Source organism: Gambusia affinis, linkage group LG01 (genome assembly GCF_019740435.1).
Source record: "Gambusia affinis linkage group LG01, SWU_Gaff_1.0, whole genome shotgun sequence".
Classification (NCBI taxonomy): domain Eukaryota; kingdom Metazoa; phylum Chordata; class Actinopteri; order Cyprinodontiformes; family Poeciliidae; genus Gambusia; species Gambusia affinis.
In genome coordinates, this window is record NC_057868.1 from 27,379,827 (window position 1) to 27,407,691 (window position 27,865).

The following is a 27,865-nucleotide window of genomic DNA, read 5'->3' on the forward strand; positions in this document are numbered from 1 at the left end:
TTCAATGCGTTATAGTTGCATCTAGTTAAAAATAGGCTAAACAATATGGTTCCAGATGTGAATTTTCTTACATGGCCACTGCAGAGCAGTTCTTTTAGTTGCTAAAAATATCCACAATCAGTCAAGATTATGGAACCTGGTCATTAAAGGGCAGTTATCTCAGTCAGCACATGAAAAAACATTTCTAAATAATGTGGTTGTTGAGCCTAATAATTTGGCCCAGAGGTTTTTTTAAGATTCCATTAGTCTGTTTGTGTTGTCTCGCTCCACACACAAACAGCTCATATAAATTGTGTAAAATAACATGAGCTATGTTAAGAAAACATTAAATCAGTCTGTTCTTGTATTGATAATTTCCTTAAGTTTTTTTGTTGTTTTCTCTATAAAATACCTAAGACATATAAGTCTAGCATCTTCTGTAATTTGTAGTTCAGTTATTTGTCAGCATGACCTGAAATCTTGCCTCACCAAACTTTGTTTGCAGCATTTCCGGGAGCACCTTGATAAGCTGTTTGCTCAAGGCATTGGTATGTTGGACATAGCTTTGACGGAGGCGTTCAACCTTCTCAGTGATGTAAGTGACTCACAGAGGAACGTTATTTACACCCACACACAGACACACATTCACCTGAACAACGGTTTTATGCTAACATTTAATTAAGACTGTAATTAATAGCTCAGCTTGTAGAATTGGTACAAAAAAATCGGAGTAAACAAGGTACTTGATGACTCAGGTTGTTGTCATTAGGAACCATCAATTAATCAAATTTACACGCAAACAAGTAGACACACATGCAGTTATTAACTTGATCTGTATAATCATATCTGACAAGCAATGATCTGTTTAAATGTCCTGCAATACCAACAACAGCTTGAAGTGTGTTTCACTGCATGCAATGTTGCATTTGTAAAACATTTTCATTCTTAATATCCTTACGTCCATAGTATTATGTATATTATGTTCTGTTTGCTTCATTGTTGCAATTGAAATACATTCTATCCAATAGGCAGAAGGTTGGTAACATGGCCTTTTAGTAATTAAATGTGCAGATTTAAACTGATTATGTACAGTCCTGTGAAAAGGAATGTTTTGTTCACTTATTTTTCCCCTCTCTCTTTTTTCAATTTTTTATTTTTTTTATTTCACTTACAAAGGCCATAACAAAATCTATTAAACAGAACCTGTTTGAAAAGATACAGTGAACCACAAGATCTTCAGAACCAGCACCACCCATCTTAAGGGTGGTGGCATTGTGAAGGACTGGGGCCGATTTTCTGCCGATTTACTTTTCCAGGTCCTGGACGACTTGTTTGTTTTCTTAAGATGCAAAACTTAAGTGTCATTTTCTCTCTGATTGCAGTTTAATAAGACTGGAAGGGGCAGTGAGTGTAGCCAGGCCATTATGCTGGTGACGGATGGAGCAGTTGATACATACGATACCATCTTTGAGAAGTATAACTGGCCAGAGAGGAAGGTAAAGAAACTCCATATTTTTTTATTGGAAATATTTTTACCCTGAAAAACTAATCTTATTTTTAAATTAACCTTTATTCACAGATTAAACTGCTGTAAACATATTTTTACTAGTGTAGAAGTATTTGACCCGTGGAATAAAAAAAAAAAAAAATAAAAAAAAGAAAACAAAAAGGCTTAGCATAAGTTTTGTGGGAAAATTTACATGCTATTCTTTGCCTGTTTTCCTTTACAAGGAAAACTGTTTTTCATTTGTTTCTTTCATCTTGGCATTCCTAAAAGTCTTTTTCCAAAATATACTTTAGTCCTGCAGTTGTGCCTTTTAGGCTTCAGGCTTGCTATTGCGTTCCTTTTGCTTAAAAACAGCTTTTATTTTCCCGCTGTGTCAAAAAGCCTTTATTAGCGAAGTTCTGCTGTGGTCATTCCTGTACTGAAAGTTCCTGCAGTTTCCACTCTGGATCACTGCAACTCAGTCAAAATGAAGCACAGATTTTTGTTCAAATATATGCTTCAATGGGTTTCTACAGAAACATAATTGTTGACATCTACAATACATCCTAAACTCAATTTAGTTTGCTAAAGAATCCAGAAGATCACTAGATATATGTAATGCATAGCCGTTCGTTCATTAATATTAATATCATTAATCTATTTTGGCAAATATAAATAGTGTTGTTGTGTCCATCTCTCACAGTCGGTATGAAAGCTGCCTCCAGCTCCAGCACCTCCCCCTTCCACCAAATCTTGCCTCAAGTCTCAACAGCAGTGAGTGGAGAGGGGACAAGGCTGCTAGATGGTTCCATTTAGAAGAACCCTGCTGATAATAGAAGTCTTCAGTCTTTGTCACTCGCTCCAGTGTGTTTCGTTCACCCTCTTTTCCTCCACCACTGCTTTTTAATGTTGTTTTTTTTTTCTTTTTCCTATCTGGTTTTACTGCCTCACCACTGTCTGACATCACACTGCTGCTTGACTTTAGAAATGCAAATCAGGTCCTGAATATCTTTAAGGAAATTACTGATTTATTCAGGAACTATTTATTGCTGTGAAAAACATTGTTAGTGCCTAAAGTCTAAAATACAAAAAAAAAAAAAAAAAGAAGCCTCAAGCCATGATTTTTCTTTTTTCAAAATGAAATGCGACAATTTTGAGATTTTAATTAATAAAAATTAACACAGTTAGAAGTTAGATTGAATCATAAATTTATCAATGTTTTGAAGTTTTCTAAAATACTACAGAAAGATCATCTAAGAGTAGTTTTCTGGTCTCCAGCTCATTCTGCCATGCTGTTTTTCTGAAGTGGCTCCTCAAACTGTTACCAACATTAAGCTATGGAGGAAACATATTTAGTTTTCTTGCATGTGGGATTTAATTCTGGTCATGATCCATATTTCATGAACATAGTTGAGGTTTTGAACATAGCAAGGCTGGTAAATTGAAAGCTTTGTATTGTGGCTCCAACCTTTCATGACGTTCAGACAGAAGCAGCTTTGCATTATTACAGATCAGGCAATAATCCATTCATACAGCTATCGTTTCATCATACAATTACTTTTGCACAAAACACCAGGCAGTCTTCCTGGGTAAGAATATTTTGAAAAGTTACTTTTGATTATATCAAAAGAGCACCTTAAAGAACATGAAAAGCTGTCAAAATTGCTTAGAAAAAAATAGAATAGATTTTGAATTTGCTTTCCAATGTTAACTTAGGTAAACATGTATTTAAATTCTTCCTCTCATTGTCATTTTTTGTTTCAAATCCAGTGACAGATGTGCATTGCAAGGAAAAATTAAGCCAAGTACACAAAACATGGAAAATTTTGGATGTTCTGTCTAGAGCTGAATAATGAACAAACCAAATGAGTGTTTTAATTTGGTGTTGTATGCTGTAGCAAAATGCCCTACACTTCAATTTTTGCTCAACCTAAGAGTTTCCAAACCACAGCTTTGATTAGATGCGTCTGCTTCTGCACTGCTGATTTAAATTGCTGGTTGTGGGTGACCATCATTAAGGTCTAAATAACTACCAAAGAATTACTGTTTGATAGCTAAACTCACACACAATGAAGTACGCTGCAGTTGGCAGAGTCATGTTGTCTGGATGAAGTGAGGCAATGAAAAAGTCAGCCACTGAAGCCAGAACAGCTGTGCCCCCAGAGGCATGCATCTGCGCCAATGTGATCTGGCAAAATTCTTCTCACACAGGCGTGCACACACCAGGATCCATGGACACACCTGCCAGCTACACCTTCTGCTAGAGATGTCTATAAACTGTTTGGAAAATCTCGGTCTGGCTGTAGAGAGATTGGACTTCTCATAAGTCGGATGATAGATGTCAGATTTTGCATTAAAGTCCTGCTTGTCAGGACTTGCATCTGTTCTCAAATGCTACCTAAATACACGATGATAAAAATTAAACATTATTCAGATAAAAACTAGAAATGAGAATTGTTAATCCTTTGCATGCCCCTTTATTGCTCTAGTCCGCAGGTGTCAAACTCCAGTCCTCAAGGGCCACTGCTCTGAAACTTTTAGATGTGCCTCTGCTGCACCACACCTGAATAGAATAATTAGGTCATTAGCAAGGCTCTGGAGGACTAATCTATACAAGAAAGAGGTAATTAAGCCATTTTATTCCATTGTTTTGTACCTGTGGCACATCTAAAGACTGCAGGACAGTGGCCCTTGAGGACTGGAGTTTGACACCCTGCTCTAGTTGAATGAATCCTTTGACCTTGACTTGAGAGTGTTATCTTTTATAGAGTACTGTTCTGGCTTTTATCAAACTGTGATCATAATGAATAATAGTAGCAATTTGCTTTCTTTCTTTAGGTTCGAATATTCCCCTACCTGATTGGTCGGGAGTCAGCCTTTGCAGATAATTTAAAATGGATGGCGTGTGCTAACAAAGGTGGGATCTTATTACTTCTTTCTCCTTGTGGTTAGTTTTTGCATGTTACTAAGGGAGAACTCATCTCTGTATTCAGTAGCATGGGCGAGTGTGTCAGTGCTCATCAGTTTTAGCACTTACACATGACAGCAGGCAGCTGGTTGCAGTTGCACCAACACTTGATGTCATGTTATTTCATCTTCCCCCAAGCTTAAAGTACAATGAAGAGAATGCACTATTTTCTACCAGAGTTGTGGGTGGTCACTTTTGTCTCTGTGCAAAGAACACTTTCCCTAGGTTCTATATTTAGCCAGGAGGTGGCTGACACAGACAGTCTGGCTCCATTTCCTCAAGCTTGCTAGATAAGACTATGGAGTCACAGGTCACATAAAAGATGTGCTTGTTTTATTTAGCCACATGTCTGTACTAAAGACCAGGGGAGCCACAGCATTGTGTGGAAGCGATGTCAGAGAGGCTTTCTAGTCAGCTTGAAGGTGTTAGTGGTGATGATGAGATGACTGTATTTGAGAGTGTGTCATGCTGTATAAATGTGTGTGAGTGTCAGTTGACCATACATGCAGTGACAGTCAAATTGCCTACAGTCTGCGGTTTTCTGTGTTACAACAGATTTTACATCTGACATTTTAGTTCTACTATATGTTGAGTTTGATGCACATTTAAGAGGATAAAAGTGGATTTTTGCTAAGATTTTGTTGTGCTAGTGTGCTTTTTTTCATTGGAATTAGCTGTGAAATGGGGCAGAGCGGAAAGGAAAGACAAAAAGTTAGGAATCAAATCCCAGACAACTGTGGGTTGTGCCCCAAACTGCCACCAAAGATATATTGATAAGTCTGGGAGAAAAAAAACAAACAAACAAAAAAAACGCTCTGCTGCTGTGTTTGCTGCCCACTGGGTACAAGCACACGTTCAGCTGTTTATATCAAATATTGGAGTTGTAGAAAATTTAAGTCTTGCTTGCATGTTAAAAAAATAATGATCATATATTGTTTCATGCTGAACAGATGATATTCATTTACATTTATTTTAAATGGCTGGCTGGGGTACCAGCAGTTGTGTAACTGGTGATTTTGTTCAAGACAAGAAAGTCACAAGTCAGTATTTTATGGCAAAAATATACTCAAATCCAAGGTTGGATTTTTGTAACGTTTTCTGTGAGCGATTATTATACTGCATCAAAAGTTAAGTTCAAAGCATCGAAAGTCTTTTTTTTTTTTTTTTTTTGTTTGTTTTTTTCAATAAGGACTTCACCAGAAGCGCCGATAAATTTGCCATTACCACATAGAAGATAACATTTTGACAAGACATATTTATTCCTATGGGGAAATATCACTGAAAGATTGGATTCCCATGCCTCTTTTTTATATATAGAGTCGTGTATATATCTGTAATTAGAAATTTATTTGTAACAGGAAATTGTTTTTGCTTTTTGTGAAGCAGAAAATTTAAAAGAAAAAGCATAGGTACACAATAAAGACGCATAAAACAGCAACAGACAAAATGATTCCTTTTAATGTGCTGATTGTCTCTTGTTCATCACTTAAGATGCTAACATGATTGTTAAAATCAGAGAAACTGAGAAACTATGTCAGACCTTTTTCTAGGTTTTCTTTAGACTGGTTGTTTTTTGTTTTCAATCACAAACTGTCCACTCTGTGCTTAAGAATTGAGAGAAGTGGAAAAGTGCAAGAACATCTTCATGTGCATCTTGAAATGTTGTCTTTAAGAAACGGGAAAATAAAATCCAGCAAAGACCCAACCCTGGAACTGAGAGACTATCATCTTTCTGTTCATAAACTTTTAGATGAAAAACTTCTTTTGAAGTCACTTTTTTGATGGTAAAATACATCAATGTATAAGGTGTATGACACCTTTTTTATGTGCATTAAACTGTTTTGTGAAGCTGTCACAGAAAGCCTTGGTTATTAAAGTAAAAAGAATACATTCAAGCTGACCTTGAGAAAAAAAAAAATCTCTTAAAATCTGTTAAATATGTTCTAATTAGTCTCTTAACTACTTAGTATCTCATGCTAAGTTAGTCTAAATATGTTTTACTGGAAATGAAATAGTCGGAAATGATGGTTCTTGTTTAAGTTGGCTACATTTATTCACAATTCAGCAGGTTGTTCCTAACTCCATCATACTTTAGTGACTAAAAGGTTGAAATCAAGGTCACTCCTTCTTGCATTTTTCATGACATTTATATTGATTCAGTCACATCACTTTTTTTAAGTAACCTTTCATCAAACTTTTTTTAGTGTAAGGCTATCCATTGTTTAGTAGCTGTGTTTTCACATTATGATGCATTTTTTCTTTTACTTCCACTTCATCATATTCATGTGTAAGAACACCTTGTGAGATTTGGCTTTCATATACAGTATATGTCAAACCAAGGTTCTTTTAAAAACAATTTTTCTGCCCTTGCCGTTTCAGGCCAGCATATGTCTAGCATGTGTAACAGGTGTGCTGTGTCACTGAAGACCAGAGCACATTCATTATTCTTTTGGCCAGTTCATCTCGCTGGCCCCAGTTGCTCAGCCTGAAGGACACCCTCAGCCTTCCAGAGGGAGCAGTCATTCTCAGGTCTCTCTTGTGATGAACGATGCATTGAAGCTGAGAGTCTGCTTGCTGCGTGATGCAAGCAAGTGCATGAATATGTTATGTTATTGTATTCTCTGGTAAGATAATCACTAAATTCATATGATCTGCTCTAGATCAGTTTTACAGTTACCAGATTAGTACAGTTGCCAAAGTTTCAGGGTTTTTTTAAAAACAGATGTCCATTTTAATTCATCTTTAGATGTAACACAGGTACAAATTCAGAATTGGATGTTAATTGTTAGTGTTACAAGAGTGATGTTTGTTGCTTACATTTTATTTTTGCGTGTAAACGTTGCCTTTTTTTTTTTTTTTTACCTCGTAGTGTCAAGACTTTGCTGGGAAACGGTGACCCTAAAATCTATTTCTTTGAGCTGTGCTTTTCTGCTTGACTGCTTTGCACTGATGGAGGCCGTTTGCTCTTTTTCCGTTTGAGTGGAAACTTGTTGGACTCACTCTTTTCTCTTTTTCATGTGTCGATTCTTGTGCTCCATCTCACTGTTGTCCTGATTTACTTTCCAGCTTCCTTTCCTCCTGCCGAGATAACAGTATTCCCTCCTCCACATGTACATTAGTGCCATAATGATGGCATTACCGCTCAAGGAAATGGCACCGCATTTGGGTTTTCTGAGAATAGCTTTTACATCACATTTGCATACCACTTAATCATCCACAAACCCATGCTGCTTTGCTCTGACTTGAACAGTCTTTTGCTATTTTTCATACATATATTCAGGTTGCCTTCTTCTCTACCAAGTAAATCTCTGCTGCCCTCTGTATTCAGCTTTGTTACAGCGACAAGTATGCAAGTATGATGTTAATAACGTGGGAAAAGATTACTGTCACTGAATCTCATCTCTTACAAATTGAAGCAACCTGGAACAAACAAATATACATACAGTCATCTGCTCTTGATCAGTTTTGGTTGTATAACAGAGGTGAGGGACTGATTAATAAATTGAGTTTGAGACAAAAGTAGCTTTGAGATGTAGGTCAATAAAGCTTTATTATATATTTGAATTTTACCAGTTTCAGTTGTGTTGTAGTCACATATTTTCTGTGTTCATTCCAGGGCTTGCTTTTTTATTACACAGTAATGAAAAATTATTTCAATGAAAGTGCAGAGTGCATCATAAACTACATATTTACATGGGGCATGATAATAAAATAATATTACATTATCTATGCCCCTACCAGATTTAGATTGAAATGTGTTTTAGTTCAACCAAGAAAAGCATTTCCAACATAGACTTCTCAAGACAATGAATCAATATAAACTGCTTGACACTGCTGAAGCATTTCAAAACATCTTTCTTTACTTCCATTCACAATTGGCATGTTGTTAAAACATTATTTTAAATATAAATCTGCCAAGAGTTTTGAGCTCCAGGATTAGAAAAGAGGTCAGTAATACATTGTAAATGTTACAACAAGAGAGATTGCATGGTATTTCCTACCACTGCTCAAAAGCTGCAAATTAGATATTGCATTCTAGATCTTAAATGTTAAAAAGTGTTATTTACATTTTTTTTGTTCTCAAATTTATGTCAAATTGATCTAATACTTTTATGGCATTCACTAACTATCATCCTGTTAGTTTTTTGAAAGTGTGCAATGAAATTAAAAAAGAAAATGCCATTGCAAGTATTTTTGACACGTCTGAAAAAAAAACATCCGTACCGCCTTTTTTAAGATGATACCCTATGGATAATACAGCAGCAGATTTGTGTAGGGTATGCATTAAATCCAGAAATAAGTATACTTCTTTCTTTTGTTTTTCTGATCGCATTCTTTGCTAGTTTTCAGTAAGTTAGTCATAGTTTACAAAAACAAACTGTTTGGGATGACTGGGAATTGACTTCTTCCCTTTCTCTGCAGGCTACTTCACTCAAATTTCTACGCTGGCCGATGTTCAAGAGAATGTGATGGAGTATCTCCATGTCCTGAGTCGTCCCAAAGTTATTGACCAGGAGCATGACACAGTGTGGACTGAGGCATACATCGACAGCACTGTGAGTGGATCCTTGTTTTCCCACTTTCACTTCATTTGTTGGAATGTAATACTTTGCTTTGGACTCGGAGACCATCAATACTTTTCATAACACATATTATTTATGCTTATTTTCAAAAACAGCTTTATCATTTGGAGAATAAATGAAATATATGATTAAGATAAGAATGAATGTGAACTAAACACATCAGAGAGCTGAAAATGTGTCTGTTTATGTCTGTGAGTGCCAGTGTACCAGTGTGTGAAAGTGTCTGCTAGTATGTGCAACAGATGGATTCATTAAGGAAATGAGCCTCTTGTGGACATTTAGGAGCCTTGTAGCATGAGCAGAACATTGACCATAGCCAAAACTGCATATGCCAGAAAATTGTTTTTATTACAAAAAGGGCTTTAAAACTTGCATAGAAGCTTAGATACCTTTGTCATGCTTTATCATTATGTGGTATGTATCCATTGTGCAAATAATAATCACACTAAAAGGAGAGTGATGATTTGCACACATGGTTTATGGCAGAAAGTAGACAAATAAAGATTATAACTTTACATTTTTGTTTTTATACAAAAAGGAACCATTCCCTTTAAGATATTGTTTACCCAAATATCTCTTTTGATTGCAGAAAATGTACAATAGTGTTCTATAATCTTCTGAAAGAATATAGAATTTCATAATCATAAAACTTTTCTACGAGATGTTTTTTTTTTCTTCATGTGTATGAAACTGAAGAATGCTGGGATAAAATGTCAATTGTTGGGTATGAAATGGGGAGAACTTGATCCAGAACCAACAAAGACTATGCAGCAGAACAAGCTGTTAAAAACCATGAGGGTCTGCAATCAACAAGGAAAGCATAGATATACATTTAATACATTTGTTTGACAAGAGAAAACAAATGTATTAAATTTTATTCTATAATGGAACATTAAAATGTATTTGTTTTATGGAGTTCACAGGTTATTTTATCCAATGAGACATACAAAAGAGGATGTAGCGATGTAGTTAACATCAAAGCTAACAATAAGCTACGTCTAAGGAAGAACATAAGTCAGGTTCTGTGAGAGGTGACAGTGTAGAAATAGTGCGGGTCTAGAGGTGTGTGCAGAAAGGTGCCTTCCTTAAGGTAGAAGCTGTTCTCTAAAGAGACGGGTCTTCAAGGTTTTCCTGCACATAGACAAGAACCTGCCTGCTCTTGTAGCACTTGGTAGGTACCATTTTGGACAAAACATAACAAGATTGAATTATCCTACACATGGTGCTGCATTCAAATGGAGCATTCAAGTAGATACGGCCCTTTGCTTTAAGCACTTTGTAGACTAACATTAGTGCCTGGAATTTGATGCTGGATGTTAAGGGTATCCAGTGTAGCTCAATGAATAGAGGGGTAATTTGTGCTCTTTTAGGCTTATTAAAGACCAGACGCACTGCTGTGTTCTGGACCATCTGCAGAGCTCTTAGGCTGGGGGACGAATTGGGAGGCCTTGGTTGTAGAAAATGCAGAGTACAGCATTGTTATGCTTTTCTCAATGCAGCAGCACAAGTTTGTCTTGATTAGGGAAAGTTTGGATGTTGATGGTTCTGTAAACTGTCTGCTATTAGGTGTCACTCTCTTGGTAAAAAAATTAGGCAAAGATTCTACTGTCAAATACTAGTAGGTGGTGGAGGCGAAGGTTTAAATAGTGAGAATATTTTCAATGTAGATATACTTTTTTTTTTTTTTTTTACATCATTTGCAGGGAACGGTGATGGTGGTGCTTTAATTTTTGCTAGATCTACTCTAACAAAAATTAGATTTGTGCCATTTTCTTCCCCAGCTCTAAAATTAGGCACAATACACAGTCATAATCCTGGAGTATTTAGCCATACATGTATCTTGTGTTGTACTTAAGTACAACGGTGTATAGTACGTAAGACAAACATCTCAATAATTATTTCTCTAGATTAATAAAATAAAAGGTATAAGGCGATTATTGTAGATGCTGTTTGTCAGAAGCAAAATTCAAATGTTCAACACTAAATGAAAACCAACTGTTTCTCTTCACAGATCTCCTCATGTTTTATCCTCTGTTCTGATGTTCTGTCGTCTGTAGTATTTCTCTCTTGCATTGAAAATGACTCAATTCACTTACCAGACATCAGCAGTTTAACTAATTATTCCCTCTTCGCCAACCCTCAGTGTCAGAAAGCTCTTCTTCCTTTACACTGCAACTATTTTGAAGTTGTGGTTTTTGTGAACAGCAAATCAGTGTGAATCAGTGTTTTTTACACTCTCTACCGCTCTGTTCAGTAAAAACTGCGTTGAAAGGCTTTCTGACACTTGTCCACAAATGTTTCTGACTCTTTTCTCCTTCCCCTCCTCCTTCCTTCTGTAAATTGCTCTCCTTAAGCTCCCCCAAGCACAAAAGGTAAAGCATCCGGTTTGAGGCCATCGTAATGCTGTTTGCTGGGTGCTGCTGTATGTTTATGTACATTTTGTGCATGCAGGCTTTGGTTTCCAATATCTATGAGATTACCACATTGTTTGGGGACTCTAACTGTGATACTCATGACATTAATTTCGTGTGGTACTTGTATGCTGTTTGTCGAGTTAATGGCTCGAGTCATGCATCTTGGAAGTCTTTTGCATGTGTGATTAAACAAACATGTCTGCGCTCACACTCATCCATCAGTGATGTTAGCTGTGCTTTTCGATTATTTCCATTCAGGCAGTTTGGTCGTTTGTGTAAATGTGTGGTTACATTTTGCTCTTCTGGTTGTTTTGTGCATTGATTTGTTTCTGTGTAGTTCTCTAAAATCAGCAGTTTCTTTGTGTTGTTGGTGGAAATCCAGTAGTTTATAATGACTATGCCAGGATGTTCTGATTCTGATTTTGATCCCTTTATCATTTTTAGTTGCTTGGTTTTTGTAATTCATAAATTGCATTGGTAACAATAAGGAGCTATGTAATCACAGCAATGATAACAGAACAAAAGGGTGTTTTGCCTCCCCACCAGCATGAGCTGGGCACTGAGCAGTGTCTTTTGACAGCTGACAGGCTGGAGATATTGCAAAGACTTGGTCATGTCAGAAATTGGATCTCATTGACATCGAAATGGGTGCAGATGGATGGATGTAGACACTTTTTGGTCACATGTACTAGAATTAACAAGAAATATGCACTGATCCTATGTCTTTTGTCAATGTTAGTGAAAGCACTTTTGTCCTAACACTATTTTATTCCAGGTTTTAACACTCAAACATCCATGAAAAACACTTGCGCCAGCTTGGCCTGAGTGCCAGATAAGAATATCCGGCTTAAAAAGTGATGTCCATTAGGGCTTTGTGTTCTGGAGATCATGTGTATCAACTTTCCAGCTGCAAGGTCATACTATTTTTCCTGTTCGCTCCAGATCCTTTTCACTGTAACTTAGCCATCATTCCTTTGTTTGTATTTATTTGCTCTCTCTCCTTTTACTAGGCTGTCTTTTAAAATCTCTCACAGAAAAAGCAATCATGCATGCTGAAACAAACCCCTACGGGCAATTTAGGGAGACCAATTAACCTAGCATGTGCATTTTTTGATTGCGGGTGAAAGACGCCTTAATCAAGAATCTTGTTGCATCAAGAACATTGTTGCAGCAAGGCAACAAACCTAACAGCCACTATGCAGTCTCCTCACAACTTGCAGAACATATTAATGGAGCCACAACACACCTCCAAGGGTCTGTAAGAGCTTATGCTTTTTGAGGGATCAGGGCTGTTCTGTACCGAAACAGAGACCATCCTTCTTTTAGGCAGGCGGTCATGCAAGTGAGCACTGGCAAAGATGTGTGGAAAAATATGGGACTGAGTGAAGAGTGTTTATTTATTTTATTTTTTTTAAATCATGAGTTCAAATAAGTTGAAATAAAACAAATGAGAAAATTGCACCCAGTGTATTCTCTGTTTATCAAGATTCAAAAAATTGCTGCCGAAAGAGTCATAACAGATGACTACAAAAACTTCACAGTTTAAAAGGAAAAGTGTTGCCTCTGATTAAGGGGGATTTGAAAGATTTATGGATATTGACAGAACACCTGTGCAGTATAATCGTTTGTTGAATCGTTGCCAGCTTTTTTGGCTGTGGAGTATATTCTTAGTTCTCTTGCAGAAGCCAACAAGGAGTAGTCTTTAGCTCTAGCGGTTTGCACAGAGCAGCATCATTAAACCTTGTCTCCAAGGCAACAAGGGTCCCCTCGTCTACCAGCACACAATTTGTCATAGTAACCTAGATTATGAGGTTTTCCAATAAAATACCAAACACAGGTCACGGGTGTGCATCCAAGCTGTCTGAGAGGCTACAGGTGTCTGTGTATGTATGTCAGAGGAGTGGAAAAAACATTAAACCATACTGATTTGTTTTTCATCCCCAGGCCTGTACAAGGAAAACAGCTCTTATGTGTAATTTACTGTGGGTAGATAAATCCCTATAGGTCATGATAGAGTAAACTGAGACAAATGGAAAGTAAATTATTTTGCATTCATTGAGTTTATGTTAAAAGTTAAATTCAAGAGACTCAAGGGTGCAGCAGCTTCGGTGCTTGTCTTTTATTGATAAATAAAGTTAATGTAGGCAACTAATCCTCAAACTTTAAACACCGAATATTTTGAATGATTGGTATTAAAACCCTATTTTTTTCTGACCAGTTTGGACAATAAAGCACAGGTTTAAAATCCTCTTTTTAAAAAGTAGAATTAAGGAACACCTTCTGTCACTAATTCATATGCCGGCTTTCCTTCTTCATTCCCTTATCATCTAGCATCAAGTATGCTTTTTCCCAAAGCATCTGGTGGAGGGTAGACTTTCACAAGGTGCTGTTATACTAAAATAAATAACTTCTTAGATTAATGTTCATGTGCAGAGAGTATTCAGTGAAGGGACTGCTTGTCGCTCTAGTGATATATGACCCAACAGACCCCTGCTTGAAAATAGATTTTGTATTTTTAGATGATGCTTTGCTCGTTTCTCCAGTCCTTTGATCGATCACATTCTCCAGCAGCAAGGCCATCCATTGTAACAACAGCTGTACTTAGGTGTGCTTTGTTCTCTCTTTGATGTCTAATGCTGCACGCTGGATTGCTATTACCAGCTGTCTGAGCACAGGTCACCAATCCCCTTTTCCTCGCTGTCTGAGGGAGACAGAATGGAGACCAAGTGTCCTTTCATTTGTTACCGTTTGTAGAAGAGGTGAGCAGTGAAGGAAGTATGTTGTGCTGGAGGACTAATAATGGCTGACTGATTAAATAGTGTTAGTCCCAAAAAAATTGACTAAAGATGTATGATTTTGAAGTAAATACAGGGACATCAAAGAAAACAGTTGCACTATCATCTTCTAGCTGACGGATGCACTGACTTTGGATTTCACAGTGGAACATCAGCCTGAATTGTGTTTCTTGACACTCTTCCTCTTGACTCTGGGAGTTAGATTCTCAAATGAAATGCAAATCTTGGTATTTCGGGATCTTTTCTCTGGTTCAAGAGTGGCTTGTAACAATCAGCAGTCTTTGTGAACATAATCCAAATTATTAAATGGGCTTCCCCTCATAAGCCTTTCAAGTCTGTCTTGTTGTTTACAGACATTTTCTACCAAACTTTTTTTTTCAAATCAGCTTTCCATTTATATGCTTGCATACACTTTATCTTTAGGAGATTTGTCTTTTGCGGCTTACCACCGGATGGCTTGGTGACTGTCTGTTGGAGAATTGTCAAGTCAACATTATTGGTTTATGTTAAAAGTTGATCTCGCGTAATACGGAAATATTCTGAGAAACTGTCTTGCGTTAACATATAGCCATAATAATCAAAATGAACAAAAATAAAAAATTCAAATACATGTAGTCACCTGACTTATATCTGAGATTATTTTTTTATTGTAATGACTAAAAGAGGTTTTTCTAACATTCTGACTGAGATGCTCTACTGCTATGGTATAGAGAAAGCAACATTTCTTTAGTTATTTTATGGTAGAAATAAATGTAGTGTTAAAGAATTGTGAGCTTTTCTATACATTTCTGACTTGGTGAGGAAAGAAAAATTTTCAAAACATTTTTCTTTACTTCCATTTTTTTTAAATCATGATACCTACGTATATCTAAACTGGAAAACTTGCATTTGTTAAGCTTTTTTTCCACAGGATCAAAGGCAGACTCTGAACATATTTTAAGGCAAATAAAGAATATGAATATGAATAAAGCATGCGACGGAAGTTTTGAAGATCCCTCAATAAAATGATATGACTAAAGCTGCTGTACAAATCGAATCACCTTCATTACTTAAGTGGTACATTTTATGCAGACTGAAAAAGAATGTACTCGTTGATGTCATAAAGGAAGATGTTTCATACAATATGCATTGAACGATTTAGCGTTAGTGTGCCTGTAGTTAGATTTTTTGTTTCTATAACAATTGTATTTTATATTTAGTTTATCTCATGCCCTCTTTTTCCTTGCTTCTTTTTGTACTCTATCGCTCCTCACTGATTATCTCTCACAATGCCATCAGTCGGATGATGGTCAAAGTCCAGTCCTGATGACAACTGTAGCAATGCCAGTGTTCAGTACCAAGAATGAGACTGTAAGTTCACATAATGTTCTATGTAGACTTAAAGATTTATTTTCTTTGGCCATTCAACTCAAATATCACATTCACATTATGTAAGGATGCTTGCATAATAATTACATAATTTCATTCTGATTGGTAAATTAGGACACAGTAGAACATAACTAATTTTATTTGGGTTATATATTGAAATAGTTATTAGTAGTGTCTCAGTTGGAACTTGTGTGCAAAATTGCTTTTCAAACAAACTGAAAATCTGTAAAATGTTTTTTTTTTTTTTTTTTTTCAGAGAAACAGAGGAATCCTGCTTGGGGTGGTTGGGACAGACGTCCCAGTTTCTGAGCTGCTCAAAACCATTCCCAAATATAAGGTAACACACACAAACTCATTTCTTTTAGATAATGAGTTCAGCCATGCATCTTGACAAAAGAGCATGACATAAAAAATATATATATTATTACAGTAATTTAGTTTGAGAAGTGAAAGTCACATATTGCATATATTTCAGTACCCAGGTATTCATACCCTTGGCAGATTTTGGTTAGAAATTACTTACATTTTGCCAATATTTTTTAAGTCATAGAATGGCATAGGTTTCTTTCAAATGATTTAAAACTTGACACATTTAAAATTAATTTAAGGCTATAAATACTAAAAGTACTCATAACCTTCTCAAAAATGAGCAGAAATATTTTAATTTCCTTACAAAAACCAAACCGCTTTTCTGGGTTTTTCACACTTTTTAAGTGTATGTTTATGGATCATAACATTATGTGAAAACAAAGAGGGGGACAGCCACAATAGTAAGGTTAGTCCATCCCTTCAGTCAATAGCTAGTGGTGATGAGGAGAGTGCACCGCAAAAACCCATGAATATGGGTCTTTCTCTTACACCCGTAAGAGAAGCAGCATCTGGCTGCTAAAGATATTATGTAATATAAATGGGTTTGTTAAGTAGATATGTTTGCAGTGCTTTGTTCATTTGATTTTGTTACTTAAATTTCTTATTAAAATATTATACAAAAGTCAGTCTGCTTTCGTAACAGAACAAATCAAATCTGAATTCGGACTCAAATTATTTCATTATATATTCTAATTTATTTAGAAGCCCAAATAAAAGATAAACGGCACCATGTTTGCGCCATTGTTGTACAAATTAAAAATTCATGTTTTTAGCTGTAACATTGCATTTAGCTTACTTAATGTGTTGCATTATCCAATCCAAAACCATAAGATAGAATTTATATCAAGGCCATAAGTTGATTTATTTAAGTTCTTTGGAGGCTTTCACACTTTTTCCACAATTTGTTACTAAAAGGAAAACATGTTGGAAGCATTTAAAACTACATGTAGTAATACATTCTGCGTATTTTTGTCGCAAGATTTTCTGTACTGATTTCTTTTATTTCGCTGATACCTAGCTAGAGCTTGATAAAGTGGATTATTTGTCCAGACATGAATGAATTAATCTCTTCGTACCAAGTTTCCTCACAGAAACAATGATTCCGATTTCAGAGAAATGATAAAGAGCTTGATTGGTTCACATTTACAATCAGGTACAAATTTGTTGTGCATCATTTATGTGTTTCTATGTTTCTGCTTATCATTCTGTCCCAGCTGGGTATTCACGGCTATGCCTTTGCAATCACCAACAATGGCTACATCCTCACCCACCCAGATCTACGGCCACTTGTGAGTATCTCAAATGCTCAAAGTTTAACTCTGCAATCCTGCAGAAGTTGGAACTTCAATCTATTGCGTTATTATGAACAAATCTCACAAATAAAAATACTACTACTACTACTACTAATAATAATAATAATAATAATTAATAATACCAACTCTTGCTTCAGCATTAAGATAGACTAAAGAGCAGTTTGGCACAATAAATAGATGTGTAGATGCTCTGTTCTGTGTCCTGTCAGCTTCTTAGCAGTGTGGCCTATGTAGATGAGGAGAGAATTTCCTAGCCCTCTGCTGCTCTCTGAATAGACAGAGATAGGGCGACTGAATGGCTGTGATTAACTCTATTGTGCTCACCCACTCCCTTCACAAGAGAGTGAAGGAAGTTAGCATACTGACAGGAGGGGCTCAGGGAGTTGACAATGTCCAAAATGTTCTGAAAACGGAAGCAAGAGCGAAAAGGTGCTGGGCACAAGCTCGGATGATAAAATGAAGACATAATGATGGATGTGGAAGGAACAAACGAGGAGAGGGCAGACAGTGAAGCAGACAGACAGAGGGTTTAATAATGGTCTAATTAAAGATGTTAATGAACAGCAACTGTTGAGAGGTGGGAGGTGGTCCTTACTGACAGATTTCTGAAAAGTAGCATTTATAAGTACATCTTAAAATAAGCAAATATGTAGGAATTCATCAGTCAAGGAACAACTTTTTGCTATACGACACCTTTACAAGATGATCAGATTAAGCAGCTGACTAACAACCAGCCAGTGGGTTGAACAGTATTGAGCATTAGGTACTACATTACTGTAGCTGATTCTCACTTGGTACCAAAAGGCCCATAGTGTATCAATAAATTATTCCCCCACACCTTTATGCTACAGCCACCAATGTGAAATCTTGTATAAGGAGGATGGATTTGTATTCTTATCCTGTTTATGCCAAAATCTCACTCTACCATTACAAATGGCAATTCACTGGATGAGTTTTGTTTTTTTTCTAATCTCCTTGTCTGCAGTGGTTTTCATCTTTCAATGTTCTCACTACTGGACAAACAAACCACCCACCCACACACACACACACACACACACACACATATATATATATATATATATATATATATATATATATATATATATATATATATATATATATATATATATATATATATATATATATATATATATATATATTTGTGAAAAATTAAATGCACACCTATTTTGGTGAAAGTGATTTGCCTGAGTCATGCAACTGATTATTCACTGGATTTTACAAAGCCAAACCATTGCTCATATAATAAAAGGTGTTGGAGCCTGTAAAGGGTTGGATGAATTTGTTTTTGTTGATGTTGCAGATGAGTGGTGGATTTATTGTTGTTTGTTTGTTTTGTGCTGGGGCCCTCCTCCTCGTCAGTCAGCCTACTTCTATAATTGGCAGGCAGGCAGCAGCTGGGAAGTTCTGGTTGTTTGATAGAGGAGTGAGGAGTGGAATGGTTTTCTTTACCGTCAAATAAACTTTACTTATTATAAGTCAACTCGGAGATTATTTTTGATTAAAAGTTTTCATATCTTTCGACAAGAAGCCATCTCCGCGAGTGCTTTTTGGATTTGACGAGTCAGAGACCTCCTCCTTAGGACTACTCTGGCGAAGAGAAAATTTGGAGGCTTGTTAAGACGCCAGAGTAGCCGTAACAAGTAAAGAAAACCCACTGATGACTTGAAAAGAAAAGCTCAAAGTTGGAGGATCCAGCCTATCACCAGCCGATCGCTCTCAGACGAACAAAGAAAGCTGTCAGCGGGCCGTGAGTAAAATCAGCTGATCGAGTTTATGAATGGAAGCGCCGCTGCGCTACAAAGAAAATATCGATGAGTACAGAAAGCGAAGTTTATGATTTTGGAAACGGACTGTGGCAAAGAAGAATGCTTATTGATGAACTTATTTGAAAGAGAAGGGATCTGTGTGATCATTAACAATGTCTGAACCGGAAACTGCACCTACGTATGAGGACAGGTTAAAGGTGCGCGTTCTTTCGCGCAGAGGCAGATTGGGAGCCTGCACCAGAAAAATCAATGAAATAAAGGCTTTGATGACGGATGCAGGAAATGTTGATGCCGTCAATGATTCAGTGCAAGCATTTAAAGAAGCTGTGGATGAGTTTAATAATGCTCATAAGTTGGTTCAAGAGCTCTTATCAGAGGAAGAAAAGGACAATGATTACAATGACTGGTTTGAGCCTCGAATAACTAACTTAAATTATTTTTTGAAAGATGTTGAAATCTGGAAAAAAGACATTGTACAATCAACAATCAGACCATTTGACAGCATATCTAATGTATCACAGAAATCAAAATCCTCTTCTACTAGATCATCAAGATCCAGATCTTCCTCAGTCTCTGTAGAGTTAAAAAAGGCCAAAGCAGAACAGGCTGCTGCATTGGCACGAGTGGCTGCCTTGAAAGAGAAACATGATTTGCAAATAGAGGAAGCGAAATTGAAGTTGAGAATGGAGCAAATTGAGCTAGAAGCTGATCTTGCAGCATCAACTGCTAAAATAAAGACTTTGCAAAGTGATGAGGTGGATCAGAAACCATCTTTAGGTGACGGCATGAATGAATATTATAGCTCTCATCAAGAACTAGATTCGAGAGAGGGCAAGGTGGAATTCATGCAGCTAGGTGCTATACCAAAAACTCCACTCCAACAGACTATTATTGAGAGATGCAGGTCTTCTCCTAGGAGTTTGGGCACAGCAGAGAATGGGCCTCAAGGTGGGAATCTCACTGAAAGTGAAACTGAAGCTGCAACTTTCAATCATAATGCATCTCAAACTGTACAAGATTATCAAAATGTGGTGGTTACTGCTGATAATGAAAATTTGAATGTTGTTATTCAAAGACAAAATGACATAGCAGAACTCATTGTCAGCCAGCAAAACCTGTCTTTGTTACCGCCAAGAAATATTTCTGTGTTTGATGGTAACCCATTAGAATACCATTCCTTTGTTCATGCATTTGAACAATTAATTGAAGACAGGACTAGAAATGATAAAGACAGACTATATTATTTAGAACAATTTACATCTGGTTTGCCAAGGGAGTTGGTCCGCAGTTGTTTACAAGCCGAAGGAAGTAAAGGCTACAGAGAAGCTAAACAACTATTAAAGCAGCACTTCGGAAATGAAATGAAAGTTTCTGCAGCTTATTTGGATAAAGCCTTGAACTGGACAGCGATTAAAGCTGAGGATGGAAAAATGCTGTATGCATATGCAATGTATTTGAGAGGATGTTGTAATGCAATGCAGGACTTACAGTACTTAGAGGAACTTGAAATTCCATCAAATTTAAGGCTGCTAGCATCCAAACTACCTTATAAACTGCGAGAAAGATGGCGAACCACAGCTTATGAAATACAACAGAGAACTGGCAGGAGAGTCAGATTTAAACATCTTGTCGAGTTTGTGGAAAACTATGCTAATATGCTTTTGGATCCTTTGTTTGGAGACCTTCAAGACCAAACAACAACCAAACAAACATTCCCAAGAGGCAAAGGTGAGCTAAAATCAATAAGAGGTAAAAACAGCAGCTTTGCAACATCAATAGCTACAGAGAAAACAGGATGTGCTATAAAGCCATCAGTTTTGCCTCCACCACCTCCTGAAACGATACCCAGTCCCATCATACATCACTGTGGATTTTGTGAGGGAAAACACAACTTAACTGACTGTTCGCGTTTTAAAACAGAGTCACATGATACTAAAGTTGAATTTTTGAGAAGTCATGGATATTGCTTTGGTTGCCTACTAAAAGGTCATTTAAGCAAAAATTGTAAGAGAAGACTAACGTGTCAAGTTTGTCAAATGAGACATCCAACAGTACTTCATATTAAAAGTGCAAAAGTTGTAAAGCAGGACAGTCAAACTGAGACTGAAGTAACTCCCATAAGCAGTGCTCTTGTTTCAGCAGGTGATGCAACCAGGGCCGGGAGAGAATGTGCACTTTCAATTGTTCCCGTCCGAGTTAAGGTGGCAAAAGGGGACAAATATATTCAGACCTATGCTTTCCTTGACCCGGGCAGCACGGCAACATTTTGTACTGAAAGATTGATGAACCGACTAAGTTTGAAAGGACGTAAAACTGAGATACTTCTGCGAACAATGGGACAGGAAAAGCCTGCAGGAACCTATGAGGTTAGAGGACTAGAGGTGGGAGACTTGGAGGGCTGCACATACTTGGACTTGCCAAAGGTTTACACACAGGATAAAATACCTGTCTCAAAAGAAAACATAATCACACAAGCTGATCTGGAGATGTGGCCTCATCTCAAGGGTGTCCATTTAAAGAAAATTGAGGCAGACATTGAACTACTCATTGGAACTGATGTTCCTCGAGCATTAGAGCCATGGAAAATAATAAACAGTCATGATAACGGACCGTATGCAATGGAAACAGTGCTTGGATGGGTGGTAACTGGACCACTTGGTGTTGATAGTACCACAGAATATTTTGGGCCTATTGCAGTGTCAAGTAACAGAATTTCGGTTACTGATTTGAAGGATTTACTCATCAGACAATATAACCAGGATTTCTCTGAGAACTTGTATGAGGAGAAAATTGAGATGTCTGTTGAGGATAAGTGTTTTATGGAGATTGCTTCTGGCTCATTGTATATTAAAGATGGACACTATCACCTACCACTTCCTTTCAGAAATAAAGACAAAGTTATGCCTGATAACTATAAAGTGGTTAAGGAACGCACACTGCACCTTATGAAAAGGTTTAAGAAGGATATGTTGTATGCAGAAGAATACACATCCTTCATGGAGGACATTTTGGAAAAGGGATATGCAGAAAAGGTTCCATTAGAGCAGCTTTGCAGGGAGGATGGACATGTCTGGTACATTCCGCATCATGGTGTTTACCATAAGCGAAAGCGCAAACTGAGGGTGGTGTTTGATTGTACATCCTCATACCAAGGAACTTCTCTGAACAAGGAGCTGCTCCAAGGTCCCGATTTAACAAACACCCTTATTGGGGTACTGTTAAGGTTTCGCCAAGAACCAATTGCAGTAATGGCAGATATTGAGGCAATGTTTTATCAAGTTTATGTGGATGAAAAGGACAGAGACTTCCTCAGGTTTCTGTGGTGGCCAGAAGGGAACATTAACAAACCTCTTGAGGTTTACCGGATGAAAGTTCACCTCTTTGGCTCTGTATCATCCCCAAGCATTGCTAACTTTGCTCTGCATCAAACTGCTACTGACAACCAGAAGCACTATTCTGATGAAGTTATTAAAACCATTAAAAGTAACTTTTATGTGGACGATTGTCTCAGATCAGTGGCAACAGTAAACCAGGCAATAAAGCTTGTCACCGATCTCACCAGAATATGCAGTGAGGGAGGTTTCACATTAACAAAATGGGTCAGCAACAGCCAGGAAGTGCTGGCAAGCATCCCTGAACATCACAGAGCTGGAGCATTTAAGGAACTAGATCTGGACAAAGAAAAGCTGAAAGAACAAATAACAGTTGAGTCTGCACTTGGACTCCACTGGGATACTCTCAGTGATAGCTTCAGTTTTAAAGTAGCCATCAGGAGTCGACCTGTTACCAGAAGAGGTATACTCTCCACAGTGAGTTCAGTATACGACCCGTTAGGATTTCTTTCTCCTTTTGTCTTAAAAGCTAAACAATTACTCCAGGAACTCTGCAGATCCAAGTATGGATGGGACCATGTCATTCCCCAGAAATTTGCAGAGCCCTGGCAAAGATGGCTCAAGCAGTTAAATCTGCTACAGGACTTTCAAGTTGCAAGATGCATAAAGCCTGAAAATTTCAATCACATGGAAACTGCTGAACTGCATCATTTTTGTGATGCAAGTGAGTCAGGCTATGGTACAGTAAGCTACCTCAGATTATCAAATCACCAAGGTCAAATCCATATCTGCTTCATATTTGGAAAAGCTAGAGTGGCCCCTCTAAAGCAGATGACCATACCTAGACTGGAACTTACAGCAGCAACATTGGCTGCAAAGGTGGATCGAATGCTAAAGAAGGAGCTGCAATTACCACTTACAGATTCAACTTTCTGGACAGATAGTACATCTGTGTTGAAATATATTCACAATCAAACTAAAAGATTTCACACTTTTGTATCCAACAGGATTGCAGTAATCCATGACCTCTCCCACACCAGCCAGTGGAGATACGTAAGTTCAAAAGTCAACCCAGCCGACGACGCATCAAGAGGGCTTTATGTGGAAGCTTTCCTAAGATCAAAATGGCTGACCGGTCCTGAATATCTCAGCAGAGAAAAAAGAACATGGCCGAGCCACACAGAAGGTCTGGAAGAAATACCAGCAAATGATCCTGAGGTGAGAAAGGAGATCACAGTTAACAGTGTGATAGTGGAGGATCAAAATCCAATATGCAGGCTAATCGAGTATCATTCATCATGGAACAGACTTCAGAAGTCTGTAGCCTGGATATTAAAGGTGAAAAGACATCTTCTACTGCTAAGCCAGCAAAGAAAAAGCCAAACGCACATGTCTTCAGGAATGAGGAAGAAGTTGAAAAATCAGCATGAGACCCAAAACCTGTCAGTGGATGACATGCAGAATGCAGAGAAAGCTATAATTTGTTTTGAACAAAAACGCTACTTTCACTGTGAATTTACTTATTTGGAACAAGGCAAACCTCTCAGTTCAAGAAGTACCATCCTCAAACTGGATCCAATGCTTGATTGCGGCATTTTGAGAGTTGGTGGCAGGATAAACAAAAGCGCAATGCCAATTCACCAGAAAAACCCAATCATTTTACCTAAAGGTTCTCAAATATCTTACCTCATCTTACAACAAATTCATCACCAAGTTGGACATTCAGGAAGGAGCCACATGCTGTCCAAGTTAAGGCAGAAATTTTGGCTCCCTCATGCAAACTCTTTAGCCAGAAAAATTATCAAGAGCTGTGTATTCTGTAGACGCATGCAGGCAAAACCTGGTGAACAGAAAATGTCAGACCTTCCTGAGGACCGTTTAAATCCTGACCTACCTCCTTTTAGCCATGTTGGCATTGATTACTTTGGTCCTATTGAAGTAAAAAGGGGACGAGGTCAGGTGAAACGATGGGGAGTCATATTCACCTGTCTGGTGAGTCGAGCTGTCCACCTGGAGATGGCAAATTTCTTAACCACAGACTCATGCATAAATGCTATACGCAGATTCATCTGCAGAAGAGGATCAGTGATGAGCATCAGAACAGACTGTGGAACAAACTTTGTGGGAGCACAAAAGGAACTACAAGAAGCATTAAGAGAGCTGAATCATCAAAAAATCCAAAAGACTCTTTTAATAGAGGGAATAAAATGGATTTTTAACCCTCCTTTTGGGGCTCACTACGGAGGAGTCTGGGAAAGACTAATACGCCTAATCAAAAGACCCTCACATCTGTTCTAAAGGAACAAACACTGGACGATGAAACCCTGTCAACAGCACTAAGTGAAGTGGAAGCCATTCTAAATGACAGGCCAATTACTTCTGTGTCAAATGACCCCTATGACTTGGAACCTCTAACACCCAACCATTTACTCCAGCTGAAAGGAAAGGCAACCATACCACCAGGAGTCTTTGAAAAAACGGATCAATATTCAAGAAGAAGATGGAGACAAGCGCAGTATCTTGCAGATCTTTTCTGGAGACGTTGGATAAGGGAGTATCTCCCACTCATGCAAGAACGAAACAAGTGGAACACCAAAAGGAGGAACTTCAGCCCTGGAGATCTGGTTGTTATTGTGGATAACTTGGCACCAAGGAGTGCATGGACAATGGGTCGTATTATGAAGACTTTTCCGGATGCCAAAGGATTTGTTAGAAGTGTTTTGGTTAAAACCAAAGCCAATGTTATCCAGCGACCAATTGATAAACTCTGTCTTTTAATGGAGGCAGCAGAATGAAATAAGACTTTTTAAAATTACTATGGACTGTTCTAAGCAATAGGAATGTTGAAAGGCTCTAGATAGCATTGACAGACAAAATGACTATAATTAAATTTATGTAATGTTTTTGCTAGATACTAGGCTCCTGTGAATATTATTTTTGTAATTGTTATTTGCTAAGGCTAACAATTAAGGGCCGGGATGTTGGAGCCTGTAAAGGGTTGGATGAATTTGTTTTTGTTGATGTTGCAGATGAGTGGTGGATTTATTGTTGTTTGTTTGTTTTGTGCTGGGGCCCTCCTCCTCGTCAGTCAGCCTACTTCTATAATTGGCAGGCAGGCAGCAGCTGGGAAGTTCTGGTTGTTTGATAGAGGAGTGAGGAGTGGAATGGTTTTCTTTACCGTCAAATAAACTTTACTTATTATAAGTCAACTCGGAGATTATTTTTGATTAAAAGTTTTCATATCTTTCATTAAGAAGCCATCTCATGAGTGCTTTTTGGATTTGACGAGTCAGAGACCTCCTCCTTAGGACTACTCTGGCGAAGAGAAAATTTGGAGGCTTGTTAAGACGCCAGAGTAGCCGTAACAAAAGGCGTTGCTCTTTGGTGAAATGACAATATGAAGTTTCTTGAAAAATTATTTGTCAAATCTGTGACCTGATCTTTTTAGCAATTAAAGGTATTGTCAGATTCTCCACCACATCTCCACTGTTTGCTGGGTTTTATCACCAGTGTAAAAGCATTTATCTTCATGTTTGTGGCTCAGGTATTCTATTCCTTACCATGAGAAATGTTACTACTTTAAGAAAACTGGGTTCAGATAGTTGAAAAGACAAAGTTCTGAGGTGCAGCGTATTTAATCACTAATTAAATAAGTGAAAATATAGAAGCATGTAAATTTATCTTATGCATTCATGGTGTTTCCTAGCATTTTATTTATATTGGCATATGAATATTGAGTTGAAATTTTATTATGATAATGTTGAACTTACAGTCTGCTTATTTTCATTTTTGGTTGAATTTGTGTCCTCCTGGTGTCCAGTACGGTGATGGCAAAAAGCGAAGGAAGCCGAACTACAGCAGTGTGGATCTGTCTGAAGTGGAATGGGAGGATAAGGATGACACGGTCAGACACCAGCAAATCTACATTAAGCCTCACCACAGTGCTGCTCTGAATATCTGAAGATCTACAAGGCTTTTCTGTATCTGCTTTTTGTGTGTTTCTAGTTGAGAAATGCCATGGTCAACAGGAAGACGGGGACCTTCTCCATGGAGGTGACGAAGAGTGTGGACAAAGGGGTAGGCTGTCCAAAATTCAGAAAACACTAGCACTTATTTGCCTCCAAAAGGTGTATGAGCAAAACAACCCAACAGTGAGAATCCACTCTGCCAAGGGGTTGTTAAACCTGGCACAGCGATGCACTGCCATGACTTAGGGATTTTGTTTCTGATTTGATTTGCTCTGCATATGCCTGTGTGTGTCTGTGTGTGAGCCTCTTATCTCCACCAAGCACATGTTGCTGAATGCAGGGGTCTGCAGTCTCCTGATGATTCAGTTTCACTACTCGCCTGTCTCTGATGTAGAGTGTTATTCGAATGAATGTGTGTTGGTGTCTAAGTGTGTAGGTATTTAGCATTTTTAAAGCTTAGACTGCTTTATACATTAGTCCAATCATTAAGAATTCCCACATCCAAGTTCACAATTGTCAAAGTACACAGTTGAAACACACATCGGCAATAGCTTAGCAGGTCAGCAGTCCCAACCACAACCATGCAATCAATGTACCACTAGATGGAGCTAGACTGTAACAAATCTTATCAGATAACAGATATTGGTCAACTAAATATTTGCTAAATCATCTTTAATCTTTGATTTCAGAAACGCGTACTGGTTTTACACAATGATTACTACTACACAGATATTAAAGGCACTCCTTTCAGGTAAGAAGGCTTGATATTTTTATTTGTGTTATTATTTGAAGAAAGATGTTTTTTGGCATTGCTTGTGTTGAAATGCATCTATTTCAATCTTAGTCTAGGAGTTGCTCTTTCCAGAGGGCATGGGAAATATTTCTTCAGAGGCAACGTCACTGTGGAAGAAGGTAGAAAAATCTTCTTGTCTTATTTTTCTCCTTCAGCTTTTCACCCTAGGTTTCACCTTAATTTGTTCTCATAGTTCTTTCTGCAGTTTTTATTGATTCCTCAACATGTCTTCTTCCTTTTTTGTGTCAGTGTGTGCTCCAGTGTTGATAGCTTTCAAAGCTTGGAATAATACTTTTGCCCCATCAGTTTAACAGCTGAATTTAAGCAGCAAGAAAAATAACTGTTAAACACTCCATGAACTATTTCGAATTAGCCAATTTGTCATAAAATACACATCAATATCTTTGACAAGCCACTTTTTCCACACACTTGGAGATGTCAACAAAAACTGATCCATAAATTAGGTTATCCTATCATATTTATTGTACATAAACTCAGTTAATTGAATTTATTTTGGGTATAAACAGCTGTAATACTAAAAGCAGTACTATGGCTGTTATGAATTTTCTATTTAGTGTGAGCTAGCCAGGTGAAATTATTTTATAATGATTTATATTCTGCTGGCAAATTGAACCACTAGCTACATGTAGCATTATTCTTCCATAACTGAGCATACAAGGTGTGTAAAATAGGCGATGTATTCCTTTGCT

At 37.5% G+C, this 27,865-nt stretch overlaps 1 protein-coding gene across 2 annotated transcripts in view; it reads left to right on the forward strand.

The window, feature by feature from the left end:
- cacna2d3a (calcium channel, voltage-dependent, alpha 2/delta subunit 3a) overlaps positions 1-27,865 on the forward strand; it is a 116,976-nt gene that overhangs the window by 52,208 nt on the left and 36,903 nt on the right. The window contains exons 9-20 of one of the 2 annotated variants that reach the window (XM_044121825.1): positions 485-574; positions 1,362-1,475; positions 4,304-4,382; positions 8,856-8,989; positions 11,371-11,388; positions 15,504-15,575; positions 15,850-15,930; positions 17,177-17,251; positions 26,215-26,298; positions 26,400-26,471; positions 27,052-27,113; positions 27,207-27,274. In XM_044121825.1, coding sequence (XP_043977760.1) covers positions 485-574; positions 1,362-1,475; positions 4,304-4,382; positions 8,856-8,989; positions 11,371-11,388; positions 15,504-15,575; positions 15,850-15,930; positions 17,177-17,251; positions 26,215-26,298; positions 26,400-26,471; positions 27,052-27,113; positions 27,207-27,274 — 949 coding nt within the window. The remainder of the gene's footprint in view (positions 1-484; positions 575-1,361; positions 1,476-4,303; positions 4,383-8,855; positions 8,990-11,370; positions 11,389-15,503; positions 15,576-15,849; positions 15,931-17,176; positions 17,252-26,214; positions 26,299-26,399; positions 26,472-27,051; positions 27,114-27,206; positions 27,275-27,865) is intronic. The other variant, XM_044121835.1, reaches the window with a different exon arrangement.